At 41.6% G+C, this 25,228-nt stretch overlaps 1 protein-coding gene across 3 annotated transcripts in view; it reads right to left on the bottom strand.

Annotated features, from left to right (window-relative positions):
• Positions 1-5,151: 5,151 nt before the first annotated feature.
• The window catches only part of nova1 (NOVA alternative splicing regulator 1), a 31,026-nt gene continuing 10,949 nt past the window's right edge, over positions 5,152-25,228 (bottom strand). For all 3 annotated transcript variants that reach the window (XM_061752868.1, XM_061752869.1, XM_061752870.1), the window contains 2 exons: positions 6,940-7,106; positions 5,152-6,206 (listed from right to left, as the gene is read on the bottom strand). In XM_061752868.1, coding sequence (XP_061608852.1) covers positions 5,187-6,206; positions 6,940-7,106 — 1,187 coding nt within the window. In that variant the 3' untranslated portion in view covers positions 5,152-5,186. The remainder of the gene's footprint in view (positions 6,207-6,939; positions 7,107-25,228) is intronic.

The following is a 25,228-nucleotide window of genomic DNA, read 5'->3' on the forward strand; positions in this document are numbered from 1 at the left end:
ATAAAAAAAAAAAAGACAAACTATAGATTCCTTGTGGTCGCTCACGTTTTAGTTAAAAACAAAGCACTCAAGTGATTGACACAAACTTCTGCTGAAGGGAATGTGAAGGACAACGCTTTTGAGAGAAGAAACGTGTGCTAATTCTCTATTTTGTCTTGAGACTCCAGCCCTTTCTATCATTCGCCCAACAGGATTAATAAATACAAATTACATCAGAACAAAAACAAAGAGAGTAAGTCAACATGGTTTGCTTCATTTCACACCTACTATGACCCAATTATCAGTAAAGTGCAATTATGCAACACCAAACAAACAAGATAATGTTAACAGTGAATTGGAAATTGGGTTAAACACATCTGGTTCATGACAATGGCCATGAAAGGCCTACCTGACTATAGCTGAAATCTGATATAGATATTAACTCTACATGTTTGTGACATTCCTGCCCTGATTTTTACATTAAAAGACTGAGAAAATCAAATAAAAACTAATGGGTACATTCATAGATTAGAAGTAGTCTTTCAAGCTGTGACCAAAACAAACAAATAAATAAATAAAAATGGGACCGATGAGGATGAACCTGTTTGTAAAATAAAATAAGTGTGTGAAATCCCACCCCCCACCCAAAAAAAACAAACAAACAAAAAAGAAAACGAGCCAATTACATTTTCACATTTGCTTGTTTCCCCTTTTATCTTTTCTTTTAAACGTCTTCCTGAACCTATGAATCAAAACATCTTCTCTGACGATGTCTTTAATCTGAGATATGGGTGCTGTGTCAGTGCTGTTTTTCTGGGCCAACATGACAATAATAAACTCCCTTCCAACTCACAACATTAAAACACAACTTCATAAACATGAGGTGAGTAAACTGAAGTGCACTACATTTGACTGCATGCAGTGTTCTGAATGTTACATACGAGTCACCTCGCAATTTTTGTAACTTTTTTTCGGCGAAATATTTTTCTTTGATACCATGCATTAGAAGACGTGCAAAAAGATAACACCTAACTCCACAAACACACTTTTGATTGTTAATGGCTATGTTATGAATGCTTATAACATGTAATGCTTAGTGCATGCTGGCCAATAGAGACATTGTGAAAAAAAAAAAAAACAGCAGTACTTAAGCCACAGGTCAAACAAACACGCAAAGGATGCATGGAGTGTAAAACAACATGGATCCATAAAAATCACAATCTTTTACTCTTATTCTATGTACCTATGGGATAAAACAATGCACAGACAGTTTCATGTCCTTTGTTTTCTTACATAATGTATTTGATTATCTTTTCTTAACTTAAAAGACAGTGTTTGGTTGGCACTTGATCAGCACTTCTAAACAAGTTATTGATATCTAACAATTGATCGCACATCTACAATTTCAGAAGCTGCAGAGGTCTAGTTTGGCACAGGTTGTACTATGGAGTCTATTATTACTTTTATGATCTTATCAATACTGTATAGTATTCTATACACCTCGTTGTATGCCCCCATCTTGAGGAGCATATTTCTAATCAACTGACCAGACATCTTTTCAACTAAAATATTTTGTATAGTTTACTTATCAAATAGCAGCATCTTCATAACTTACAAAAAGTACATGTAAACCTATTCATTCAAAATTTTAGTAACTTCAAAGGTTCATACAACAGACATGAAACACAAAAACAGGACAACATGCTACTATATTGCTTCCAGTATTCTTTACATTTTCTTACTGTCAAACTAAATAATCAGTGACAGAAATATGGACACCACCGGTTGATGAGTCATCATAATGCACAAACAAATTGCAAAGCTAATCTTAATCAGGCTTAGTTGGCACTCTCATCATCCACACAAGTATAACATAGTTTACATTGTATTGACAACGCTGGACTGCATTTAGACTACAAACTAGAATAGCTACAATAAAGTACATATAGATCATATGACATGACATTGTATTCCACAGAAATGAATTCTAGTCATTTTCAGATAAGAGGATATGCATAAAGGATGTCATTGTTTCAGCTTGAGGTCACAAACAAGTTTCCAACGTACTTTCATTTAACCTATGCATTCTGTTTGCTTTGTTAAGAGGCTGTGACATGAGCTCTAATTATTCAGCTGACATATGAATATTCATGAATGCTCAACCAATATCTGCTTTCATCTGGAAAAAAAAAAAAAGAAGTCATTTTCCATTTTTTTCCCCCCCCTAAGTCCTATTTGTTCTTGTTATAGACTGAATTGGTTAAAATTGCTGGTTGGTCTAGTAGTGGGTGTCACAGTTTTGGAGGCAGGTGTTTTCTGTGCATTTTAGCCTTGTGAACTCTGCAGCCTGGCAAAATAGTTTCGTACCCTTACGACCTAGTGCATAACTCCCACCAGCAGCACACCCAACACCGCTCATGAGAAGACAAGACGGGAGAGAAAGGAGAAAGTGGGGGAGAGAGCACAGTGTACTGTACAGGAGGAAAAAAGCACAGAGAGCTATTAGGTCACCAGTGGAAACCAAGAATGATGACAAACGGCAACATGCAAGGGGGGAATAAGATGTCGAGAGAAAGAGGAAAGTTAATGAGGTGCAGAGAGATATAGTATTTGGCACTGTTTTGATCAGAGGTTTGAAAAAATAGCTCCCTGCAATCAAGCAGTCCAGTTGCATTGATAAACCCCCTTTGTTTTGTGCTTGTGTTTTGTTATATGCTAAAACACTGGGCAGTACAATGTTCTATTAGACAATTGTTTCACAAGTAGCCAGATTGGTAATGGAGGACTTTGCAGTCATCCAGGAAGAGAGGCCTACTGTGGCAATAGCCACACAACATGTTCACACAGACAACCCGTTTGCTTTCAGAAATGCTATGAATTATCAAGAAAAGTGGAGGGACAAAAGACTGTGGGTTAAAATGTTCCCCAAAAATGTCAACGGATCAAATTTTCTTGGATATTGCTTCGCTGTGCGTATAACCCTCACAGCAAGCTGATAATAGAGCTTTGGTTGACAGGGACTGAGGAGATAGATATGATATAATTAGGGAGAATAAACACGTTTGCTGATCAGAACACATCCTCTAATCTAAGAGCAGTGTGCCGGTGCTGACGAACGTCATGAGACATTGGAACATAAATGCGCTTATGGAGATGTCCCTCTCGTCAGTATTGTCAGGTCTTGTCTGTGCGTGACACAGATGTGCACATGAAATATATCCACACATCCCAGAAGTGACAGACAAGCCTCACATTGTGTTCTTAATGTCTCACAGTGCAGTCTTCATAGACCAAGAGTACTCAAGATGAACACAATGGATAGCAGCGCGGCGGGAGGCCAAGGTACTCTTCGAGTGCTTAGAAATGCTCTAAATAGTTGGCCTCCCTGCTTTAGATTAACTATTATCCATGAAAGACGGTGATTCAAAAATATTGATGTGATGTTTTATTACATTGTCCGCCCAAAGTTAGTGACGAGTCACGTGTTTTGGGATTGATAAAAGGCTGCCTGGACAAACTGAAAGAATCTTTTTTTTTTTGTCTTGATGCAAATCGAGAAGGATGGCTCACACGGAAACTGTGACCAAGCCTTCTTTTCAAGTGTCACTCTATTTCCCTTTCATTAGAGGATGCCTCTGAAGAATATTTGGTACCCTTGTATGTAAAGGCAATCGTTCGTTTGTTCACAGATATTGATTCATACAGCGTTGTTGTTCCCTTTGCTCCGAAGAGGGTACATACTACTTACAACTTGAGCGCAAGTCCGATATTTGTATTCATTATAGGGCTACGCGCATATGACAGTAAGGCAAATGTTTTGGCTATAGCAAATTTTAAGTGGGTAAGGATAGGCTTGAGACCTAAATACTGGATTGAAATGCTGAAAACCCTTTCCATCATGTTACAGCATGGGTCACATCTTCTGGGCTACTTCATGACTCGGCAATAAGTCAGCCAAGTGGGAGTTGGAGATTTTGATGTGATAATGGGGAAGGTATATACATCTAATCCTGTAGCACCAATAAAGGGTTAAAAAAAAAAGAAAAAAGAAAAAAGAACCTATTTCAGGGTGTTTGTTGCCATGACTGGATATAATTCAATGTTTGTGCATTTGTGGGAGTGTTAGCTACTGTATGTGTGTTTTCGTGTTAAATATATTTATACATTCCTGTGTGTCTTCTCTATCCTCTCACATGGATTATTGAGCCCCTGAACTATAATCGCAGACTGCAACTGTGAAGTTCAGACTGGGCTTGACTTTTACATTTCTTTCACTGCAAAACATTTGATCCCTGTAAATAAAAAGTATCAATAGGCAAATATTTTTTTATTTTTATTATTTTTTTTTTTTTTACATTCAGATCAACCTGCATTCACAGGTTTAAATAACCAATTTTTAATTGAATCTGATCAGTTGAATAAATAATGGATAAAAATATAAAATACCCAAATTTTGAAATTTCAATGACAATGTAAGATTTCAACAAATGCCAACATAGGTATTAAGTAAATTATTTGCTTCCCGTAAACTGAGGTGACCTCAGGTGCTTGTTGTAAAATGGCTCCCCCCATAACAGTGCCTTCTGCATTATATACAAAAAGAAAGATTTGTGAAACACCCCCATTTGTTGGCTGGGACCTCACTGGACATGCTCAACTCACCGGGAGCTGAGTGAGGTCTGCAACTGACATCAAAACCATTGAACCAAAATGAAAAACAAAATGAAAGAAAGTAAATCAGCAATGAGGTTTTCGAGGAAGGTGAAACCATTTGCCTCACCCTTGAATCTGCAGCTTGGCAGTGGACCAGTTCAGCTTACTCTGATCACCATCGTCAGAAAGGACTCAACACAAACTTTTAAAAAACATCAGGACACATCAGTCCTAAAACACATTCAAATATCACACACACTTGTCTTCGGTGTCTCCCCCTCCTCCTCCTTTTTGATCCTCTCATTTGATTCTGAAATATTAAACAAATATTTGGACATTTCTCTTTCTTCCTCATTGTGACCCTCTAGAATTCCCCCATAGCTCTGTCCTCATCCTTTCCTTCCTTCCTTCCTTCCTTCCTTCCTTCCTTCCTTCCTTCCTTCCTTCCTTCCTTCCTTCCTTCCTTCCTCCCTCCCTTCCTCCCTCCCTCCCTCCCTCCCTCCCTCCCTTCCTTCCTTCCTTCCTTCCTTCCTTCCTTCCTTCTCTCTTTCCTTTTAGCCCACTTTCTGCGGGTTGGTAGCACGCACGCCCTGCTCATAAGTGATCCGCTGGCTGATCAGATACTGCGCCGCTTGCGTAGCTGCTGGCGACCCTGTTATGGTGACTTTACGGTTCCGAGTACCAGGAATGAATTCTCCCTTTTTGGAGATCTGGATGCGGGCTCCTGTTAGCTCCTGGTACTCTACCAGCGTTTTTCCTCCTTTTCCCAAAATTGCACCAACCAGATTTTCAGGTACAGCAATTTCAACCACGTCCTTGGCTCCATCTGCAAGCTTCTCTGTGGCTAATAGGGAGGAGGCCATCAGTGGGGATGAAGCGTTTAAGTAACCGTTGGAAGCACCTGTAGCAGCTGCAAGAGAACCCAGGGAGAAACCACCAAGCCCAGTCGCAGGGTGGCCAGCACTGCCGGAGGCATCGCTAGCGTAGGAGGCTAGGAGGTTAGCTGCAGCAGCGGCCGCCGGGTTAGCACTCGCTGCTACTGCAGCGAGGACACCAGAGGCTGCTGCAGGGTTAAGGCCCAGGCCCAAGGTGTTGGTATTGTAGCCATAGCTGGCCAGTGTGTTGAGGGCTGACGTGATGGCCAGGAGGTCATTGCCGGAGAAGCTAGACATGGTAGTAGGGAAGGCACCCATTCCTGTCAAGCCGACCTGGCCCAGAAGGCTGGATGCAGTGGCAGCTGCCGCGGCTGCGTTAGGCAGCACCTCGGCCGTGTTGGCATAGGGGGATCCGGTGGGGTTGGAGTTAGCAACTGGGCCGGAGACGTTGGAATAACTGATGTTGAGGCAGCTGCTGCTCTGAGGGTCCTCCTGGATTTTTTGTACTATGATTTCCACTGCCTTACGGTTCTGTTCAGGCTCACCACTGATTGTTACCACTCGCTCCTGCAGGTTGATGCCCTCCGGCTTCTGGGAGAGCTGCACCCAAGCCCCTGACTGCTCCATCACTGCTTTGACTGTGGCTCCTCCCTTGCCAATAATCAGCCCAGCTGTGCTGTTGGGCACAATCAGTTTGGCCTGCAGAAAAATATAAATTATATATATAATAGCAGCAAATGAACAAGAGGACCTTTTAACAGCATAAACACAACGAGGGACAGCTCTGACTGAGTCGGGGCTATGCCAGCGTCCGCTTTACTCAGCGATTTGTTAATCCTCGGGGTTTAAGCTACAGCTGTCACATGGCTCTGTCTTGCTATGAAAAACTGTAGGTAAAAATAACCACATCCCCTCACTTTTTCCTGACCTTGCCAGCCGGTGGGTTACGGCCCAGAGAATGACTAACAGTGGTAACAAATAAACGCGGTGTCCTAGAAGTGAACTTTGCCTTGCACATAGAGACCACACACAACACAACTAGATTGTATTCAATGATGGATGACATGACAACTCCCGCGAAGGCCAAACAAAAATATCTCAATTGGCCCCTTGTGGCTGGTTGCAGTACAGTTTGTAATCCAGGCTTTTATTTGAGTGTATTCTTATTAAATCGGATTTAAGGGTGCAAAGTGAGGATAAATTACTGATTTATTTGTATTTATTTCAAACTCAAGTCATGTTATTCTGCTGTCTATAAATTACTTTTGATTGGGTCCGAATGACCCATCCACCAATCAATATTGTGGTTTCATCTATGACATCAGCACAAGGTGGCAGCAAGTTTATCTGACATCTTTTCCTTTCGGTTATAAACAAGAGGTCTTCACCATCTTTATTATACACAAACAATCTTTACTGTACAGGAACACACCTGTTTGATACGGTCAGGGTTGACTGTGGTCTGTGGCTGCAGTATGCTAACTGGTTCTGGCTTCTGAGCACTCTGGGGCATCTCACGGACTTTCTCAGCAATGAAATTGTGGACACCATTGAGGGCTTCGACTGTACCCTGTATCAGACAGACGCGCTCTGTTGTTCCTGCAATGACAGAGTAAGAAGAAAACAAACAAGTGATCAGTTACGTTAATAGGCTCCGAACGGATTTGTGGGATTTGCCTGAATCTACATTTATATGAAGACTTGTTGGCAATGAAAAATCTTCCTTGACATTTGATAAAAGCGACCCAATTACTGTGCTATTCCTTCCTTCCCCCATTTATACAATCAACGGAGAAACAGCTGAAAGAAAGAAGCATGCATGGCTAGTGAGCCACAGGGGGGAGAAGGATTCCTCTTCAGTGATGTAACTCTTTCACCACACTAACACTCAGTCTTACTTGCCATGCAGTTCTAAGAGGCTCAACAACCTCTGGGGTTCTTTTTACAACCACATTGTTACGCTCAATTTCAAAAAACACTCCCCCTTTTGCATGGACTTTGCTGTCTTGCGCTCTTTTAAATGTTATTGTCGCTCAGAAATTACAATAGTAGTCAGATTGCAGACCTACTCCAAAGCTGAACAATCCTAAATATGGCCACATGACAAATATGTTTGAAAAATCCTGAGGGGTTGGGCGATGCCTTTCCACTCTAGTCCCAGGGCTGGTCGTAATGTACATGGTTGGGTGGGTGGTGGAGGTGCGGCTCGGTTAATCGAAGTTTTCCAACCTTACATCACAATCGGCGAGGGAGGGGATGTCTGACAAAAAAAAATTCCCTCTGTCTGGAGGCTTAAGATCCGTTTCAGGGGGGCTAATACACATACATTTTGGACTCACCAGAAACAACCAAAACATTTTGGGGGCACCTTAAGACATTTTTAGGGGGGGCTTCAGCTTCAGAATGGAATCAGCTGGGAGAATTGGAATCAAAATGAACAGTTTTGGCTTTTGTGTAATCAATTGGCTTCTGAACAATTAAAATATTCCATCGAATAACTTTTGATGCAAATAGAAAAGTTTTCAAATCAATAAACTTTGCATGATCTTTCATGGATAACTGGCTCTGAAGTTCATGTCTTAGCCTCAAAGGAAAACTTTTTGTCCTGTAATGGCTCAGGTGGTAGTGTAGAGGAAAATTACTGGTGCAAGCCCCAGCTCCTCTGAAGCCTAAAGGTCATTGAGCGTGATTCTACACCCCTAATTGCTCTTTGTCATCACAGCGTGAGTGTATACGAGTTACAATAATGAGCAAAGCCCCACCACTTCGCCAAGCCCATCTTGGGATGTGAGTGCCAGTGAGGCAACATGATAAAGTAGCAAGATCTAACTGCGGCCTTTTTCCAAAGTACAAATATGGCATAATGAAAACAACATGTGCATTACACTGATGTAAAATCACGCCAAGCATGCCAACAGTGTCTAGGACTTGTCTGGAGAATGTTCTGTGTTGCTCAAGAACAAATACCACTGGGTCTTAGGTATATGTCAGGCAGCCTTTACACTTGGGAAAAGTGCTAGTTTGCTATCTCTGCTTTTAGAACATCTCTGGGGCTGCATTACTGTCACAGGAATCGAGCCAACTTGGGTCTAAAAAGTAAAACCAGAGTGAAAATACCTTACACCTGCATTCTACATTCTCCCTAATTGCCCAGCAGATGATAATAGCAGTATCTGAATTTTATTTATTTTTTTGACACATTTGAATTAATTTACAACCAGTATACTTTTTTTGCAATTACTTTGTGCTGTCATGTGGTGAAATGATGCGCAAAAGACAGCGATTTGTCATTCCAACAATACAAATAAGAAAGGAAATAATCTTAGTCTGACAACAGTGTTCTTCAACGTTTCCGTCACTTCTTTTTGCGCTTTCGTGACAATAAATTAAACTAAAATGTTACTTTAAGGTAAAAAAAAGTCACAGTTGTGTTTGTGGAGGCCAAACGCAACTATGTAAGTCACTTTTTTTTCTGCATTGCAGTGGCTGCAAAATGATTATTAGGGACATGATGAAGATGGCCGGCACGGCGACCGACTGGTTAGCGCATCTGCCTCACAGTTCTGGGGACCGGGGTTCAAAACCCGGCCCCGCCTGTGTGGAGTTTGCATGTTCCGTGCCTGCGTGGGTTTTCTCCGCGCACTCCAGTTTCCGCCCACATCCCAAAAACATGCGTGGTAGGTTGATTGAAGACTCTCAATTGCCCGCAGGTGTGAATGTGGGTGCGAATGGTTGTTTGTTTCTATGTGCTCTTCGATTGGCTGGCAACTGGTTCAGGGCGTACCCCGCCTCCCGCTCGATGGTGGAATAATGACAGTCGCTGCCCAAATCACGAGGTTATAGGCTCATGTATCCTACTTCTAAAGTACTGTAATGATTTGAAAATGGTAGGACCTGCTCTCGGTTCAGTGTGCTGTTCCCGTTTATTTACTTCTTGGCACAGGTCTGTCGGCCACATCACTGACAGCAGCAAGAAAACTGTATGTTGTATGTCCTTATGTATGTACAAACAGTAAAGAGGTGGTTTCTTTATGGCAAAGATACATTATGACTGTAAAGTTGCCATTATAGAGAGTCTCTGTCGTGGCAACTTTACAGTCAGTCATTCTGTATTTAATAAGGGTACCCACTCACATTGTCTGTTGCCGCACCAGCCAAGAGCAATGACAATGCTCCACCCACGCACAGATCGCTGCGATTACGTATCGTCCTCTTCCGCACAGATATGTCTCCGTCGAGACGGTTACTGCGGCACATTTAAAGGGAACGGGAGGAGCCGCTCTGATTGGCAGCAAATGAAGTCGGCGGTAAACACTCCCACAGCGGAGCAGTCTGCCCACTCTCAGATCCGCCGGGCTGCGCTTGTCGACGAAGTTAATTAGTCTTACCCACCCCTAGCCACCCAGTTGTGGCGCTTGTCGTGCCAGATTTACACCGTTCAAGAAAATAGCGCCCTTAAACTTTAACATTCAGAGAGCGCTTCTTCCAGCTCAACTCTAAACAGTGAAGGAAGTTAGATTAGCCATGTTAACAAGTCGGTATCTCAGTAATACTTCAACTTTGTTTTCATTTACTGTCACTTGTCACCTAGTTCATGTTTACATGATGATCTATCATCATGTAAACATGAACTAGGTCAAGGGACAACAACTTGTAAACCGCACATATTTCATTTTATTTTATATGTCATGTCATTGTAATCTCAGTCTCTAACAGGGATGAGTTGCATATTTTTACATGATTTGAGTATTGGCTGTATTTAATATGCATCATGGACTATATAAACCCCCTTTACAAAGAAGCCAATTTATGCATTTATCCAAACACAAGGCATGTCGAGAAGCAAATAAGCAGGCAGCAAATGAAATGTCTAAAGAGTTTGGGGCCGCAGAGACACACAGTTGGTGTTGTTGCACCTGCTGGTCATTTTTGAAGTGATAATGTGACAGAGGGAAGCATGCCAAAGCAGGCTTTTAACCTAATGTGTGCTTTTATGTCAACTCATAAATTCTTCATTATTTGTAATATTTCCAAATGGTAACATGCACAATTCATTGTTTTATTTAAACTAATGTTGCTTTGTAGCCATGTTCAAAGGAATGAAAAATCCAGGTTGTGTTGTTAAATAAACAACGGGTGTAATTTCCGATTAATCCTCTTCATTTGTTTTCATTTTATTTCCATTAGTCGAGAAAAGATATGCCGCACACATAACGGTAAATGAAACACTAATTGTTAAACAAGACAAGGTTCACCTCACTGTGTATGAATATTAAAACAACATTCATGTCCTTAAGAGAAAATCACCTTTTTGCCTGCTGACACGGAAAAAAAAAAAAACGTAATCAGGCAATTGCTGCAGTAGCTTGTAGTGAAGATACAGTTGTGCGTAAGCTTGTCGCTGAGCAATACTACAGCTGCCAAGCCTCTGTGATAATCTGAAGCATGCAGAGACCCGATTCAAATGTTATCTTAGATGAGATGCCTTCAGGACATACAACCATCTACTCTACAACTACTACATTTAGATTTCACAACCTACAGTAAGTTACACAGATTTCAATTCCAGCCTCTTTCTCTATAGTTGACCGATTTCACTATAACTACTTCAGGCTATACTGTAAGTATTCTTTTGTTGGCAGGGATACAGAAATGCTCTCGGGAGTAGACTTCTCTTTCCCTCAGCTTTGTCAAAGATACCAGTGACTTTCAAGGTCTTTAATCTTGATTTTGGATGAACAAAATTGTAATTCTTCTGCTAAGTTGCTTAAGCTCTTCACTGCAAAGAACGTAATGCTGCCTAAACGTTAAGTCTACTGTTTGATGTCTTCACTGTATGCCACATATCACTCCGACTTATTCATCACACTCCGATTGTCAAAGACAGTCACACAGTAAATTAAGGAATATCAAGTGATGGAGTGGTAATCAAACATTTTACAAACAGTTCACTCATTCATTGACAATCATGCTGTCAACAGGGAATAGACACATTTGTGCATAAGTGAATATTTGCTGCAATATATGTGAAAAATAAGCTCAAGGGATCCATCCATCCATTGTCTGTACCGCTTTATCCTCACAAGGGTTGCGGGCGTGCTGCAGCCTATCCCAGCTAACTTTGGGGCGAGAGGCGGTGTACACCCTGAACTGGTCGCCAGCCAATCGCAGGGCACATATAAACAAACAACCAATCTCGCACACATTCACACCTACGGGGAATTCAGAGTCCTCAATCAATTTACCACGGATGTTTTGGGGATGTGGGAGGAAACCCACACAGGCAAGGGGAGAACATGCAAACTCCACACAGGCGGGGCCGGGATCTGAAACCCGGTCCTCAGAACTGTGAGGCACATGTGCTAACCAGTCGTTCACCGTGCCGCCAGCTCAAGGGATGAGAAAGGAAAACTATGTCAACCAATTGAACAATGATGTGATTTTAATGTGCTTGTGAAATGCCGCTGGATTTGCAAGAATACAGTTTTGTAATCGCGCAACTCAAGTTTCTAGCTACTTTCAACTATTTATTTATTTATTTATTTTTACTATCGCCACAAATTAAATTACAAAGGTAAAATTTCTTCCTGGTGTGCCTTGTTGGCCATAGCATAGTAGCAGAGAGATCTGACGAGTTACAGGCCAAATTACTGTCGCGGTGTAATTGCAGTCAACTCTCAAAAGATAATGTTTTTTGTAACTGCACGAGACTAAACAAAGAGATTCACAGTGCCACAGAAGAATAGCTACCAACTTTGATTTGTTTTTAAATAATGCTATTAAAATTAATAATAAAAAATATATATATATACAAGATTTGATTAAAAAAAAATTCAAATCTGGGATGACCGGACATGTGGCCAGAAATCAATATTGTTTTACATTCAATGTTAACAACAATATAGTCTTATGGTATGAAAATATTTGGCTTTAAAAACAATAATAATAATAATAATAATAATAATAAAATAGTATAGTGAGGATTTTGTTATGAATGTCATTATATTTCAAACACGCATGATGTGTTTCGAGAAACTGTTTACATCAAGTCTGCGGAATATCTTGGCATGCATTGAACAAGGCTGTAATTCCAGCAGGTTTAGCTCTTTAAAACTAACATAAATTGTGACAAGTGACAATATTTGCAGGGTGAAAGTCCAAGATTTTAAGACTGTGGTGTTAATGGTCCCTAAATGCCATCAAAGTCGCCTGTGCCAGGGTTGATTGAACGCTCTAAGGAGGTGTTATAAAACAAACAAAAAGATATGTAACTGGTTGGCTCAACTGACACACACGACACATTGCATTTTGTTATTTTAGGATGGCTTATGTTTCAAGTTACTTTTGAAGTCACACAAACGTGCGTGTGTGTGTGTGTGTTAACAGGTCAATATACAACTGCCAATAAATAAAAATTACAAAAGGGATCAAATTCAGGGAAGCAGAAGAATTGTTTAGTTCCCAGGCATCTTCCTCAATAGTTGTATTTTTACATCAGTATGCCATTAAAGGGTGCTTTCAGTCTGATAAAACTTTACAATCCACGGTGGTTTTTATTTATGCCTACATAGTGGAGTGGGGGCAGCACAATGTTGCACTCAAAAATTATCCAGCCTCCGTTGTTAAGTACACTTAGTTTCAAAATGTGCAAAGCAGCACGGTCGTCTAATGGTTATCACGTCAGTCTAGTTGTTATCACGTCTGCCTCACAGTTCTAAGGTTTGGGTTTGAATCTCAGCTCCGGCCTTCCTGTGTGGCATTTACATTTGCTCCCCGTGCTGGCACTCCAGCATCCTCCCATATTCCGAAAACACGCATGTTGGGTTTGGTGGTAAATGTGAATGTGGATGACAAGTACCGTAATTTCTCGTGTATAATGCGCACCCCCAAAGTTGACCTCTAAATTCTGGAAAACCCTTCTACCTATGTATATTGCATTTTTACAATGCATGATTTTGCTTCTACCCATACGATCAAAACATTAAGTATTATCTGTATTTTGTTAGTTTTTTTTCTAATAATTATTCTGAAGTTAAGCACTTTATTTGAACACGTAATCATTTTTTTAATTTACTTGCTCTTATTTTGAAATTAACAGCCCTACTTTTATTTAGTAAATTTGAAAACACACAGTTGTGCTCATATGTTTAATTACCCAGGGAGAATTTGTAAGATGGGTACAATTCTTTAAAGAAAACATGAAGGGCCAGTCGAAACACATTTAGTTTTATTTTAATGGGATTCAAATTAAACTGTCAAGCATTTCAGAAAAGCATTATCATCAAAAATGATTAATGATGGTAAAATTAATGATGTTGTTCAATAAATTGTTGTTCAGTCAGTCATATTTAAAAAAACAATAATTCACAAATTGTGCCAGGGTATGTAAACTTAGGAGCATAACTGTACATATATCCAGTCATACATATCCCTGTCATATTGGAATGAAAGTGTCGGCTACAATTTCTTTATAGCCACTAGGTGACGGTGGCATTTCGGAATGAAAGTGTACAGCTTTTTCATAACCACTAAATGGCAACATACAGTTATAAAATGTGAAAGTTTTTTCCATTTGCCCCTATACCTATGTATAATGTGCACTATTGACTTTTGACAATGTCTTTGGGAGGGAAAATGCGCATTATACACGAGAAATTACGGTACGACTGAAAATATATGGATGTATGGATGGATGGTAAATTTATCAAGTAAAGTACAAGGTAGTAAGGTACAATGGTTAATGGTATTGATTAAGGGCTGTTAATTTGTATGACAGGTAAAACATCGCCTGCACAGTTAATAAAGATTTTATGATAGCAACAGTTTGGACTCAGAAAAAATGATTCCAAGCATAAAAAAATACTTCTATATATATATATATATATATATATATATATATATATACTTATTTTGTCATATGAGACCTCATCATATCTTGCCAGATTTCAGTTCAGTGAGCATCTAGAGGATTATCTTTTCTTTGGCTTTTTTTAAGATGCCACCGCAGACGAGAGACAGCAAAGATGATGACCATTGACAGCTAAGAATGTTAAAAGGTGTGATTCATGAATTTGACTTGCCTTGAGCAATCCCCTCTCTCCACTCCATGCATCAATCACTTACTAATGCGTGTGTCATTTTGTCTTTTATTTCAATTTGTTTAATTGTATTTGATTTTACACGAAGAATTTGAGCATACGGTTTGTTACTTAAATTATTGCCTGTCCGCTTAACAAACGTTTTGGTGGCAGAACTTGGAACAGATGAATTACAGTATCTCACAACAGTGAGTACACCCCTCACATTTTTTGTAAATGTTTTAATATATTGCATCTTTTCATGGGAAAACAATGAAGAAATGACATTTTGCTACATTGAAGAAATGACATTTTGCTACAATGTAAAATACTGAAGTATCCAGCTTGTATAAAAGAAAATTTACTGTCCTTTCAAAATAAGCACAAAGCCTGTCTAAACTGCGAGCAACAAAAGTGAGTACACCCCTAAGTGAAACTATCCAGGTATGTGCCTAAGGTGTGTGTCCAAGGTGTCAATATCTTGTTGGGCTACCATTATTTTCCAGCACCCGCTTGGTCATGAAGTTCACCAGAGCACCAGTCACGACTGGAATATAACAGCCATATAGACCAATTTGAATGCGTGTGCGCTATATGGTCTGAGTCCTGACAGGCTGACACCCGACCTCTTCAACCTCTGCAACAATGCTGACAGATATATGTCTATTTTCCAAAGACAACCGCTGGATAGGATGCCGAGTGTGTGCACTCAACTTCTTTGCTCGAACATGGCGAGACCTGTTCTGAAGAACCCGTCCTGTCAAACTGCTTCATGGTCTTGGCCACCATACTGCAGCTCAGTTTCAGGATGTTGGCAATATTCTTATAGCCTAGGCTGTTTCTATACAGAGCAACAATTCTCTTTTTTCATATCCTCTTGGCCATGAGGTGCCATGTTGAAATTTCATTGACCATTATGAAAGACTTTGATAGTAATGACACCAAATTTAACACACCTGCTCCCCATTCACACCTGAGATCTTGTAAGACGAATGGATCACATGACACCAGGGAAGGAAAATGACTAATTTGGCCCAATTTTGACATTTTCACTTTTGTTGCCAGACACGCTAGAATGTTTAGACTCTCATGTAGACTGACTGCTTTACATTGCGGCAAAGTGCCGTTTCTTTCGTGTTGTCCCATGAAAAGTTAAAATGTAATATTATAATATACACATTAGTGTCTATTTCCATTATTTCAAATGGGAAAATTAAGTTTCTAACTATACGCAAATTGGAGGTCAACCAGCTGCACTGGTTGCCACAAAGGAATACCACTGTATATCTCCTAATACGTGAAAATTACATTGTTTTCAGAATCCACGTGTTCCGTATGCAGTAGGCGAGCTTAGCATTATAAATCACAGCAGGAGATTTAGATAAAATGGGCACTACACGTGCATATTTTCCAAAACATTTATTACCTCTGAAGGTTGTAGCAAAATTGTAGTCTGTTTGTTTTGATCATGACAAAATCCTACTGGAAAAAAAGACAATCCCAAAAAGTTTTCATTCCTCTGCTTTCCAGTGCATGCCTCCATCTTTCGAACTGTTCCTCCACCTGCTCCCTGCTTTCACTGCAGATCACAATGTCATCTGCAAACATCATGGTACACTGGGTTTCCAGTCTAACCTCATCTGTCAGCCTATCCATCACCACTGCAAACAGGAAGGGGCTGATCCCTGATGCAGTCCCACCTCTACCTTCAATTCGTCTGTCACACCTACAGCACACCTCACCACTGTTCTGCTGCCCTCGTACATGTCCTGTATTATTCTAACATACTTCTCTGCAATCCAGACCTCCGCATGCTGTACCACAGTTCCTCTCTGGGTACTCTGTCATAGGCTTTCTCTAGATCTACAAAGACACAATGTAGCTCCTTCTGACCTTCTCTGTACTTTTCCATCAACATCCTCAAGGCAAATAATGCCTCTGTGGTACTTTTTCTAGGCATGAAACCTTACTGTTGCTTGCAAATACTCACTTCTGTCCTGAGTCTAGCCTCCACTACTCTTTCCCATAACTTCATTGTGTGGCTCATCAACTTTATTCCTCTGTTGGTCCCACAGCTCTGCACATCACCCTTGTTCTTAAAAATGGGCACCAGCACACTTTTGCTCCATTCCACAGGCATCTTCTCACGCACTAGAATTCTATTGAACAAGCTGGTCAAAAACTCCACAGCCACCTCTCCGAGATGCTTCCATACCTCCACAGTAATGTCATCAGGACGAACTGCCTTTCCATTTTTCATCCTCTTTAATGCCTTTCTAACTTCCCCCTTACTAATCATTGCCACTTCCTGTTCCACTACACTTGCCTCTTCTACTCTCCCTTCTCTCTCATTTTCTTCATTCATCAACTCCTCGAAGTATTCTTTCCATCTATCTAGCACACTACTGGCATCAGTCAACATATTTCCATCTCTATCCTTAATCACCCTAACCTGCTGCACATCCTTCCCCTCTCTATCCCTCTGTCTGGCACCCTGTATAGATCCTTTTCTCCTTCTTTAGTGTCCAACCTGCCATACATGTCATCATATGCCTCTTGTTTGGCCTTTGCCACCTCTACTTTTGCCCTGTGTAGCTTCTCAGTGTATTCCTATCGGCTCTCCTCGGTCCTCTCAGTGTCCCACTTCTTCTTAGGTAACCTTTTTCCTTGTATGATTTCCTGTACTGTGAGGTTCCACCACCAAGTCTCCTCTCGTTTCCTGCCAGAAGATACACCAAGTACTCTCCTGCCTGCCTCTCTGATCACCTTGGCTGCAGTGGTCCAGTCTTCTGGAAGCTCCTCCTGTCCACCGAGAGCCTGTCTCACCTCTTCCCGAAAAGCTGCACAACACTCGTCCTGTCTCAGCTTCCACCACAGGGTTCTCTGCTCTGCCTTTGTCTTCCTAATCTTCGTCCCCACCACCAGAGTCAAGTTACACACCACCATCCTGTGCCGTCTAGCCACACTCTCCCCTACCACTACCTTACAGTTGGTAACCTCCTTCAGATTACGTAGTCTGCACAAGATGTAATCCACCTATGTGTTTCTACCTCCGCTCTTGTAGGTCACCCTATGTTCCTGCCTCTTCTGGAAAAAAGTGTTCACTACAGCCATGTGCATCCTTTTTGCAAAGTCTACCACCATCAGTCCATCCAAGTTCCTTTCCTGGATGCCGTACTTCCCCATCACTTCTTCATCACCCCTATTTCCTTCACAAATATGTCCATTACAATCTGCACCAATTACGACTCTCTCTCTGTCTGGGATGCTCAGAGCTACTTCGTCTAGCTCCTTCCAGAATTTCTCTTTCACCTCTTGGTCACATCCTACCTGGGGGGCATAGCTATTAATCACATTATACATAACACCCTCAATTTCAAGTTTCAGCCTCATCACTCGATCTGATACGCTTTTCACCTCCAAGACATTCTTAGCCAACTCTTTTTTTAAAATAACCCCTAATCCATTTCTTTTCCCATCTACGCCATGGTAAAATAATTTAAACCCTGCCCCTAAACTTCTAGCCTTACTGCCTTTCCACCTGGTCTCCTGGACACACAATATATCAACCTTTCTCGTAATCATCATGTCAACCAACTCCCGAGATTTTCCTGTCATAGTCCCAACATTCAAAGTCCCCACATTCAGTTCTAGGCTCTGTGCTTTCCTCTTCCCTTTCTGCTGAACCCGGGCCACGACCGATCCGGTATGGAATTCTTTGGATGAACGCTCATATTTGTTTGGCAAGGTTTTAAGTCTGATGCCCTTCCTGACGTAACTCTCTCCATTTATCCGGGCTTGGGACGGGCCTACAGTTTGCACTGGCTTGTGTCCCCATAGGGCTGCATTTAAACCCTCATCTTTGACTAAAGGAAATAATCAGGCCAAATTCAAAGTTGCGGCACGGTGGACGACTGGTTAGAGCGTCAGCCTCACAGTTCTGAGGACCCGGGTTTAATCCCCGGCCCCGCCTGTGTGGAGTTTGCATGTTCTCGCCGTGCCTGTGTGGGTTTTCTCCGGGCACTCGGGTTTCCTCCCACATCCCAAAAACATGCATTAATTGGAGACTCTAAATTGCCTGTAGGCATGACTGTGAGTGCGAATGGTTGTTTGTTTCTATGTGCCCTGCGATTGGCTGGCAAACAGTTCAGGGTGTACCCCGCCTCCTGCCCGTTGACAGCTGGGATAGGCTCCAGCACGCCCGCGACCCTAGTGAGGAGAAGCGGCTCAGAAAATGGATGGATGGATGGATGGATGAAATTCAAAGTTGTTGTTTTTTTCCTAGCCCTACCATTCGAAGTCAGCAAAGGCCCGATTGTGGAATGTCACTTACAGATTATCCTGACCGATTATCCTGTTCGATATTTACGATTGCAAATATTTATGTATGTGGTCAACGTCGAGTTTGGCAGAGCGAGGAACTCAGTGCCAATTAGGAAGTGACCTGTACCTTGTGCTGTTGGGGACACAAATAGGGGAGCAAGTGACATGTTGAGTGTTTGTACAGTATATGTCTCCTAAGTCATTCACCACAATATAAATGACAAGGACAAAGAGTTTCTAACCGCAATGTAGATACTATGTAAGCTAATAATTAGCCTAGCTTCTTATATTTTTTCTTTGACTACTACTATTTACTTTTTGGGGGGTATGTGCTTATATGTACACACACATATGGATTTTTAATATCTCAACCGATTTTTAAATGTGACAGACTCCACACATGACAAGGAAAAAATAAACGTGTGTGCTTACTGTTCAAAGATGGCCATATTCTTTCATATGTATAAGAGGGAACTGGCGTGCAGCTGCACGCTCTTCTGGGTGCATAGATTTTCTCATCCACCCAAGTAATTTACACACCTTCATGCCAGATACGTGCTCTGGGCGAACCAACTCTAAAATGTGGGTGATCCCTGTCAAATTTGGCCTTGCATGTATTCTCCCATTGACTTAAGCATTTTTCCTCTTACACGCTTCAGATGCTGTAGTAAGTCAAGCGCCCTGGGAACGTGAAACATCAAATATATTTAAACTGCCACTACCACCATGTTTCCGGCTTTTTATTTTCCTTGTTTCTTTTTTACCACAGTCTCATACAGTATGCCAATGTTGGCATACACATATACATTGACTTAAAGGCTCAGCTGTCCAGCCACACCAATTTGTCACACCATGTCTTTCCAGTGCTTAACAAAGTAACAAGCTAAAAGTGACTGCACATAGAGACTGAACAAAAATATTTTATATTGTTGATGAAAGAAGCACTGTGAGTCTACTATAGACGGAGAATATTGGGACTAGAATACGTTTTTTTGACATTTTCTCATGATGATCACCTACAACTGTGAGGTGCGACTCTGCTTCAAACTTGTTGCTGGCGACATTGAACGACAAGCCTTGAGTATTTCTCTCTTTTTTTTTGTGGAAAGGAACAAAGATTATTCAAAGATGACTCGTTAAAGAGAAACGAGCACAGAGCCCACTAATTACAACTACTCCATTTATTGTAATGGTGAGTCGTTTTTAAATTGTTTTTATGGCGGTCCACAAAATATGTTGACGAGGAACCAGTCCGTGGCACAGACAAGGTTGGGGACTGCAGATGTAGAGTAGCGATTTCCAACCTTTACGGAGCCAAGGGATATATTTTACAATTGAAAAATCTCACGGCACACCAACAAACAAAAATGTCACAAAAAGTGGATAAATCAATTAATGTATGTACTTCCTGCCATCTAATAGAAGAACATGTATTTGTTTTGTCTGTCACTATGCCTCACTGGCATAAATAGATGAACAAAGATACCTTTTTTCTTGTAAATAATTTTCTTTTTGCACAATTAAGTAAACTTTTATAATTTCCCACGGCACACCTGTAAGCGCTCACGGCACACTAATTGAGAATCACTGATCTAGAGCATAGTAGGCCAGACCCTTTTTATACATGAACCTCCAAGTATGCATTCAGTCATAATCACAGTATTCCGATTCAATTACTTTTATTGGATTTATTTCATACAAAATAAAGAAAAGAACAACATGCGCTCCGTTAAAGTCTAAGTGTTGTCGGAGCAGTTTGCACACCCCGACTGGCTGACTACACACTGCATCCCCTACATAAGGCATTTTTTAATTTTGAGTTTGCTTTATCTTTTGCATGTATTTCAATGACATTGTCAAGTCTCAGGAAAAGTATATGTTCTAGTATTTGCCTTGATGTGATCTTGCCTCTTTGGTGTTTCTGCGTTCATTCACATCTTAGGCGTGGATGCGTCTAGATGAAGTGTGCAAATCCAGGCACTTAAAAAGAGGACACGCACGAACGGGGGAAATTGTCCCACAGTGTGTGGTGTACTTTAGATGACTGACACTGCACGCTGCACACACAACTATCTCCACAAACAATCACGGGTCTCCTGCTTCATACCAGATATCTGTCATACGAGAAAGTACCTGTGAGATGTGACATGAGCTGTCAACTACTTTGCAGCCTTGTCATTTTTTGGGGGGGAGGGGCGGGGTGGGGGTGGAAATGACTTGGGGGACACGTTATGCAAACAATGTATTCGTGTCCAGCAACAACGCGAGCTTCAGGTTGCTTCCTAATTGCCTATCATTCCATTCCACATCACATTTACAGAGTCTGCGGCTTGGTCTTCCTTGATGTTGACCACACACGAAGATTTTCTATATTTAACATTTACTATGGTCAGCCCTGACCTTTTTCTGAGATTAACGGTAAAGAAAAATCACTCTTAACACACCCCACTAATAATAATCACTAATAATCGCTCTGAATATGTTTTTAGAGACACCCAATAATCAAGCCTTTGCTGGCTTTGATCAGAAATGGGCATTTGGTGAAATGTTCAAATTTGTCCCAATGATCAGTATGTGTACTGTACACCGCTTTAGCGGTAAATTATGCCAGGGAGCGGTTACATACTCAGTTGATATTGTAACGGGTGTACTGTATACCGCTTTAGCGGTAAATTATGCCAGGGAGCGGTTACATACTCAGTTGATATTGTAACGGTAAAATAATGAAGTACATTTTGTTGTGCATAACATCACAACAAAAACCAACAAACTAACACGAACATATAATTGGCTCCAGCAAAATAGGATTGAAAATAAGGTTTATTTATTATTTGGTTTGTATTCAAATCCTGAATGCCCACATCTCTCCCCTATTTTGCAGCTGCTTAAACATGGTGATGTGAATCACTCACTGGGTGTGAGTGGGTGTGTGTATGTGCCGCTTGCACTGTGCGAGTGGGTGCATGTAAAGTACAGTGCGCTGCACAAACGGGGGCTCAAGAAATTCAGTCTGGCAAAGTTTTGTTTTCAAGCCAAATGTGAAAACTCCTTGTAAAAGGGGCTGTGTTCCAGGGCAGGCGTGCAAGTCAAATTTCAGTATGAGGTCATCGTATCTGGCCCAAGCTTTCCCAACTACTAGGAACCAAATCTTAAAGAAAGGCAGGATGGGGAGAAGGGAAGAGGAAACTTGGCTTGTGTTCGAGTAGCTTGAGTACAGCTGGGAGAGGGGTCATGTCTACTGAGAGAGATTGAAACGGGCTATTTCTGGGATGGCCCGCCTGTCCCCTCTCACATACGATCATGCATCATCCCCACTCTTCACTATCTCTACTCACTCATCTCTGCCATCCACACCGAGGCCTAATTTTACAGTTCCCTTCAGGACTTTTTTGAATGCTCACGTTCATGTTTGTCGTGGACACAGATGCAAGGCGTGAGGTGAGGTTGGTGGGAGTTTTAGTTCTCATCGCAGAGAGGCGTGCAGGAGAAAATGGCTGCACCGGTTGTTGTCCCCTGATTTCTCCCGTGAGTGATTGTGCTGCTGTTGGAGTGTGCTCAGACTGCCGCAGGATGACAGATGCGGGTGTGAACTGTGTGTAGTGGTATTAGCATGCTACATCAGCCAAAATGGCGAGTGATTTGTCACCAAAGGTAAACCAGGTAGCACAAACAAACATCTCGCATATTTAAAATTAAGGCACTTTAGTGTTGCCAGTCTGGACGGACTCTTGTCCAATTGTATCACAGAAGCGGCTGTTTCATATTACTTGTGTGGGCCAGGACAACCACCCGATCAAATCCCTGCCAGCACCCTCTCCATGAACTCTTCTTGTCACTCATCACAATTATGAGATGGGCAGAGCAATGGGCAGCACAATACAAAGAGAGAAGTAAGAATATACACCAATATCCTCACTTGGACCTATGCAAACAAATGGGTCTTCATTCTTAATAACCCAAAAATAAGGACAATAACCCCCAAAGGATACTATAGTAGGACCCCATTTTGCGTCGTACAATAATTTTCATTCATTTATGTTAGGGATATTCGATACCACTTTTTTCAGACCGATACAAGTATGAGTATTCACTCTTACTCACTGATGCCGATACAGATACCGCTAATACTATTGATAACATTTCAATTAATACAATGACAGAAAATTGTGAACAAAGACCTTTCTCACTGACGCACATGTTGATTCGCCAATGTGTCAAACTACCGCAGTGTAGCGGCAACTACTGGCGAGGAGGACTTACTCAATGTCAGATTTTTTTTTTTTTATACCTTAAGTATTGGCGGCGGCGGCACGGTGAACGACTGGTTAGCACATCTGTCTCACAGTTCTGAGGACCGGGGTTCTAATCCCGGCCTCGCCTGTGTGGAGTTTGCATGTTCCCCACGTGCCTGCGTGGGTACTCCGGTTTCCTCCCACATCTTAATTGAAGACTCTGAATTGCCCGTAGGTGTGAATGTGAGTGCGAATGGTTGTTTGTTCCTATGTGCCCTGTGATTGGCTGGCGACCAGTTCAGGGTGTACCCCACCTGTTGCCCCGAAGATAGCTGGGATAGGCTCCAGTACGCCCGCTACCCGAGTGAGGAAAAGCGGTACAGTAAATGGATGGATGGAAGTATTGGTGGCTGTTATCAGCAGCCTTCGTGAGTACCTAATACCTTGAAGTACGACTGGAATTGGTAAGATCCTGATACCCGGTATCAGTACTCACCCATCACTAATTGACATTAAAAAAATACAGTACAACATTGAGCCAAGCTATACACTTAAATATAAATTTTCATTGCTGGGGGTGATAGCGAATGTATTGCCTGCATTACACCAGACAAATAACTAATTTACACACATGTAGGCAAGGGGGTTATCACCAAATTTGTTATGTCCCTAATCTGAGTTGGAATGTGGGGGAGGGGGGGATCCGTGCCCTGCTCAAGGGCACCTTGATAGTCTTCGGGAAGCAGACAAGCATCTCCCCAACAGTCAATGTCCACAGCAAGATTCAAACCTTTGGTCATCCAGTCCCAAATGCTTTTGGACCAAGAATCCTTCCTCCTTTCCTGCAATGTTTCCTCCAGCCGTCCATTTTCTACTGCGTTAGTCCTCGTTAGGGTCGCGGGTGAGCTGGAGCCTATCCCAGATAAGTTCAGGCAAGAGGCAGGGTACACCTGGACTGGTTGCCAGACAATCGCACATAAAGAAAAACAACACACAACCACTCACATTCACACCTATGGGTAATTTAGAGTCTTCAGTTAACCTAAGAAGCATATTTTAGGGACGTGAGCAGAACCCGGAGTACCCGAAGCAAACCACTGCTAACAACTACCTCAACGTGTTGCCGAATTACCATATGTCTGTTCAGTAAGTGTCACACTACCTTTTTCATCAATAGGCAGTAGGGAGTCACTCTTGACACTGTCTGATATTTTTATGTTAAGACACAAGTGTCAAACTCAAGGCCCAGGGGCCAGATCCACCCCACCACATCATTTTATGTTGCCCACAAAAGCAAATCACGTGCCTCAACTTCCATAATTGTTGCTTAAATCTGGAGCAAAATGTCAAATTGTTGAATATAACAAATACACATATTTTTGTGACCAAAATGCTTTTTACATTAACTACAACAATAGCTGAACAAACTATTATCCTTGAGTTCTGATTTCCAAACTAGTTATCCATAAATTTGTTGTGTACTGTATTTTTCATGTGATGAGGCAATTAAACATTTATATGGTTTCACGGACATGACGGCTCTCTGAGGGAAACGGTAACTACAACGTGGCCGGTGACAAAAATTTGTTTGAGACCCCTGCAAGAGCAAACTCTCACGGGACTATTTGTACCATACTGTTTTGTTACAATTATCCCTCCTTGCCATGCCCCCCCCCCCCCCCCCCCTATATTCTTCACGGTAGAAGATATTAGTCTCTGCTCGGAGGAACGATCGTGTTTATCTGACTTGTCTACATTGTACACTGTTCACAACCATGTGCATGAGAGAGCACAGTGTGGGCTGATTATTTGTTCTGGTTATTTCTATGATATCAGGTGGCTGTTATGATTATAAATTGGCAACGAAGCGTATAGGAAGCATGACTACTTGCTTAGTGTGAGTGGTCCCTAAGACTCTAACCAAAGCTGGTACAAGGGCGTCCTCGAGTTCCGTTCCTATGGCTGTTCAACTCGTTTTTTTTTTTTTATTGACTGGGACCCACTACTACATATTTACAATTTAAAGCAGTAATTGTGTTCTAAATATAGACACTGTGGGGTACACTGCAACACATATACTTTTGAACGC

This window comes from Phyllopteryx taeniolatus, chromosome 17 (assembly GCF_024500385.1).
Source record: "Phyllopteryx taeniolatus isolate TA_2022b chromosome 17, UOR_Ptae_1.2, whole genome shotgun sequence".
Taxonomy (NCBI): Eukaryota; Metazoa; Chordata; class Actinopteri; order Syngnathiformes; family Syngnathidae; genus Phyllopteryx; species Phyllopteryx taeniolatus.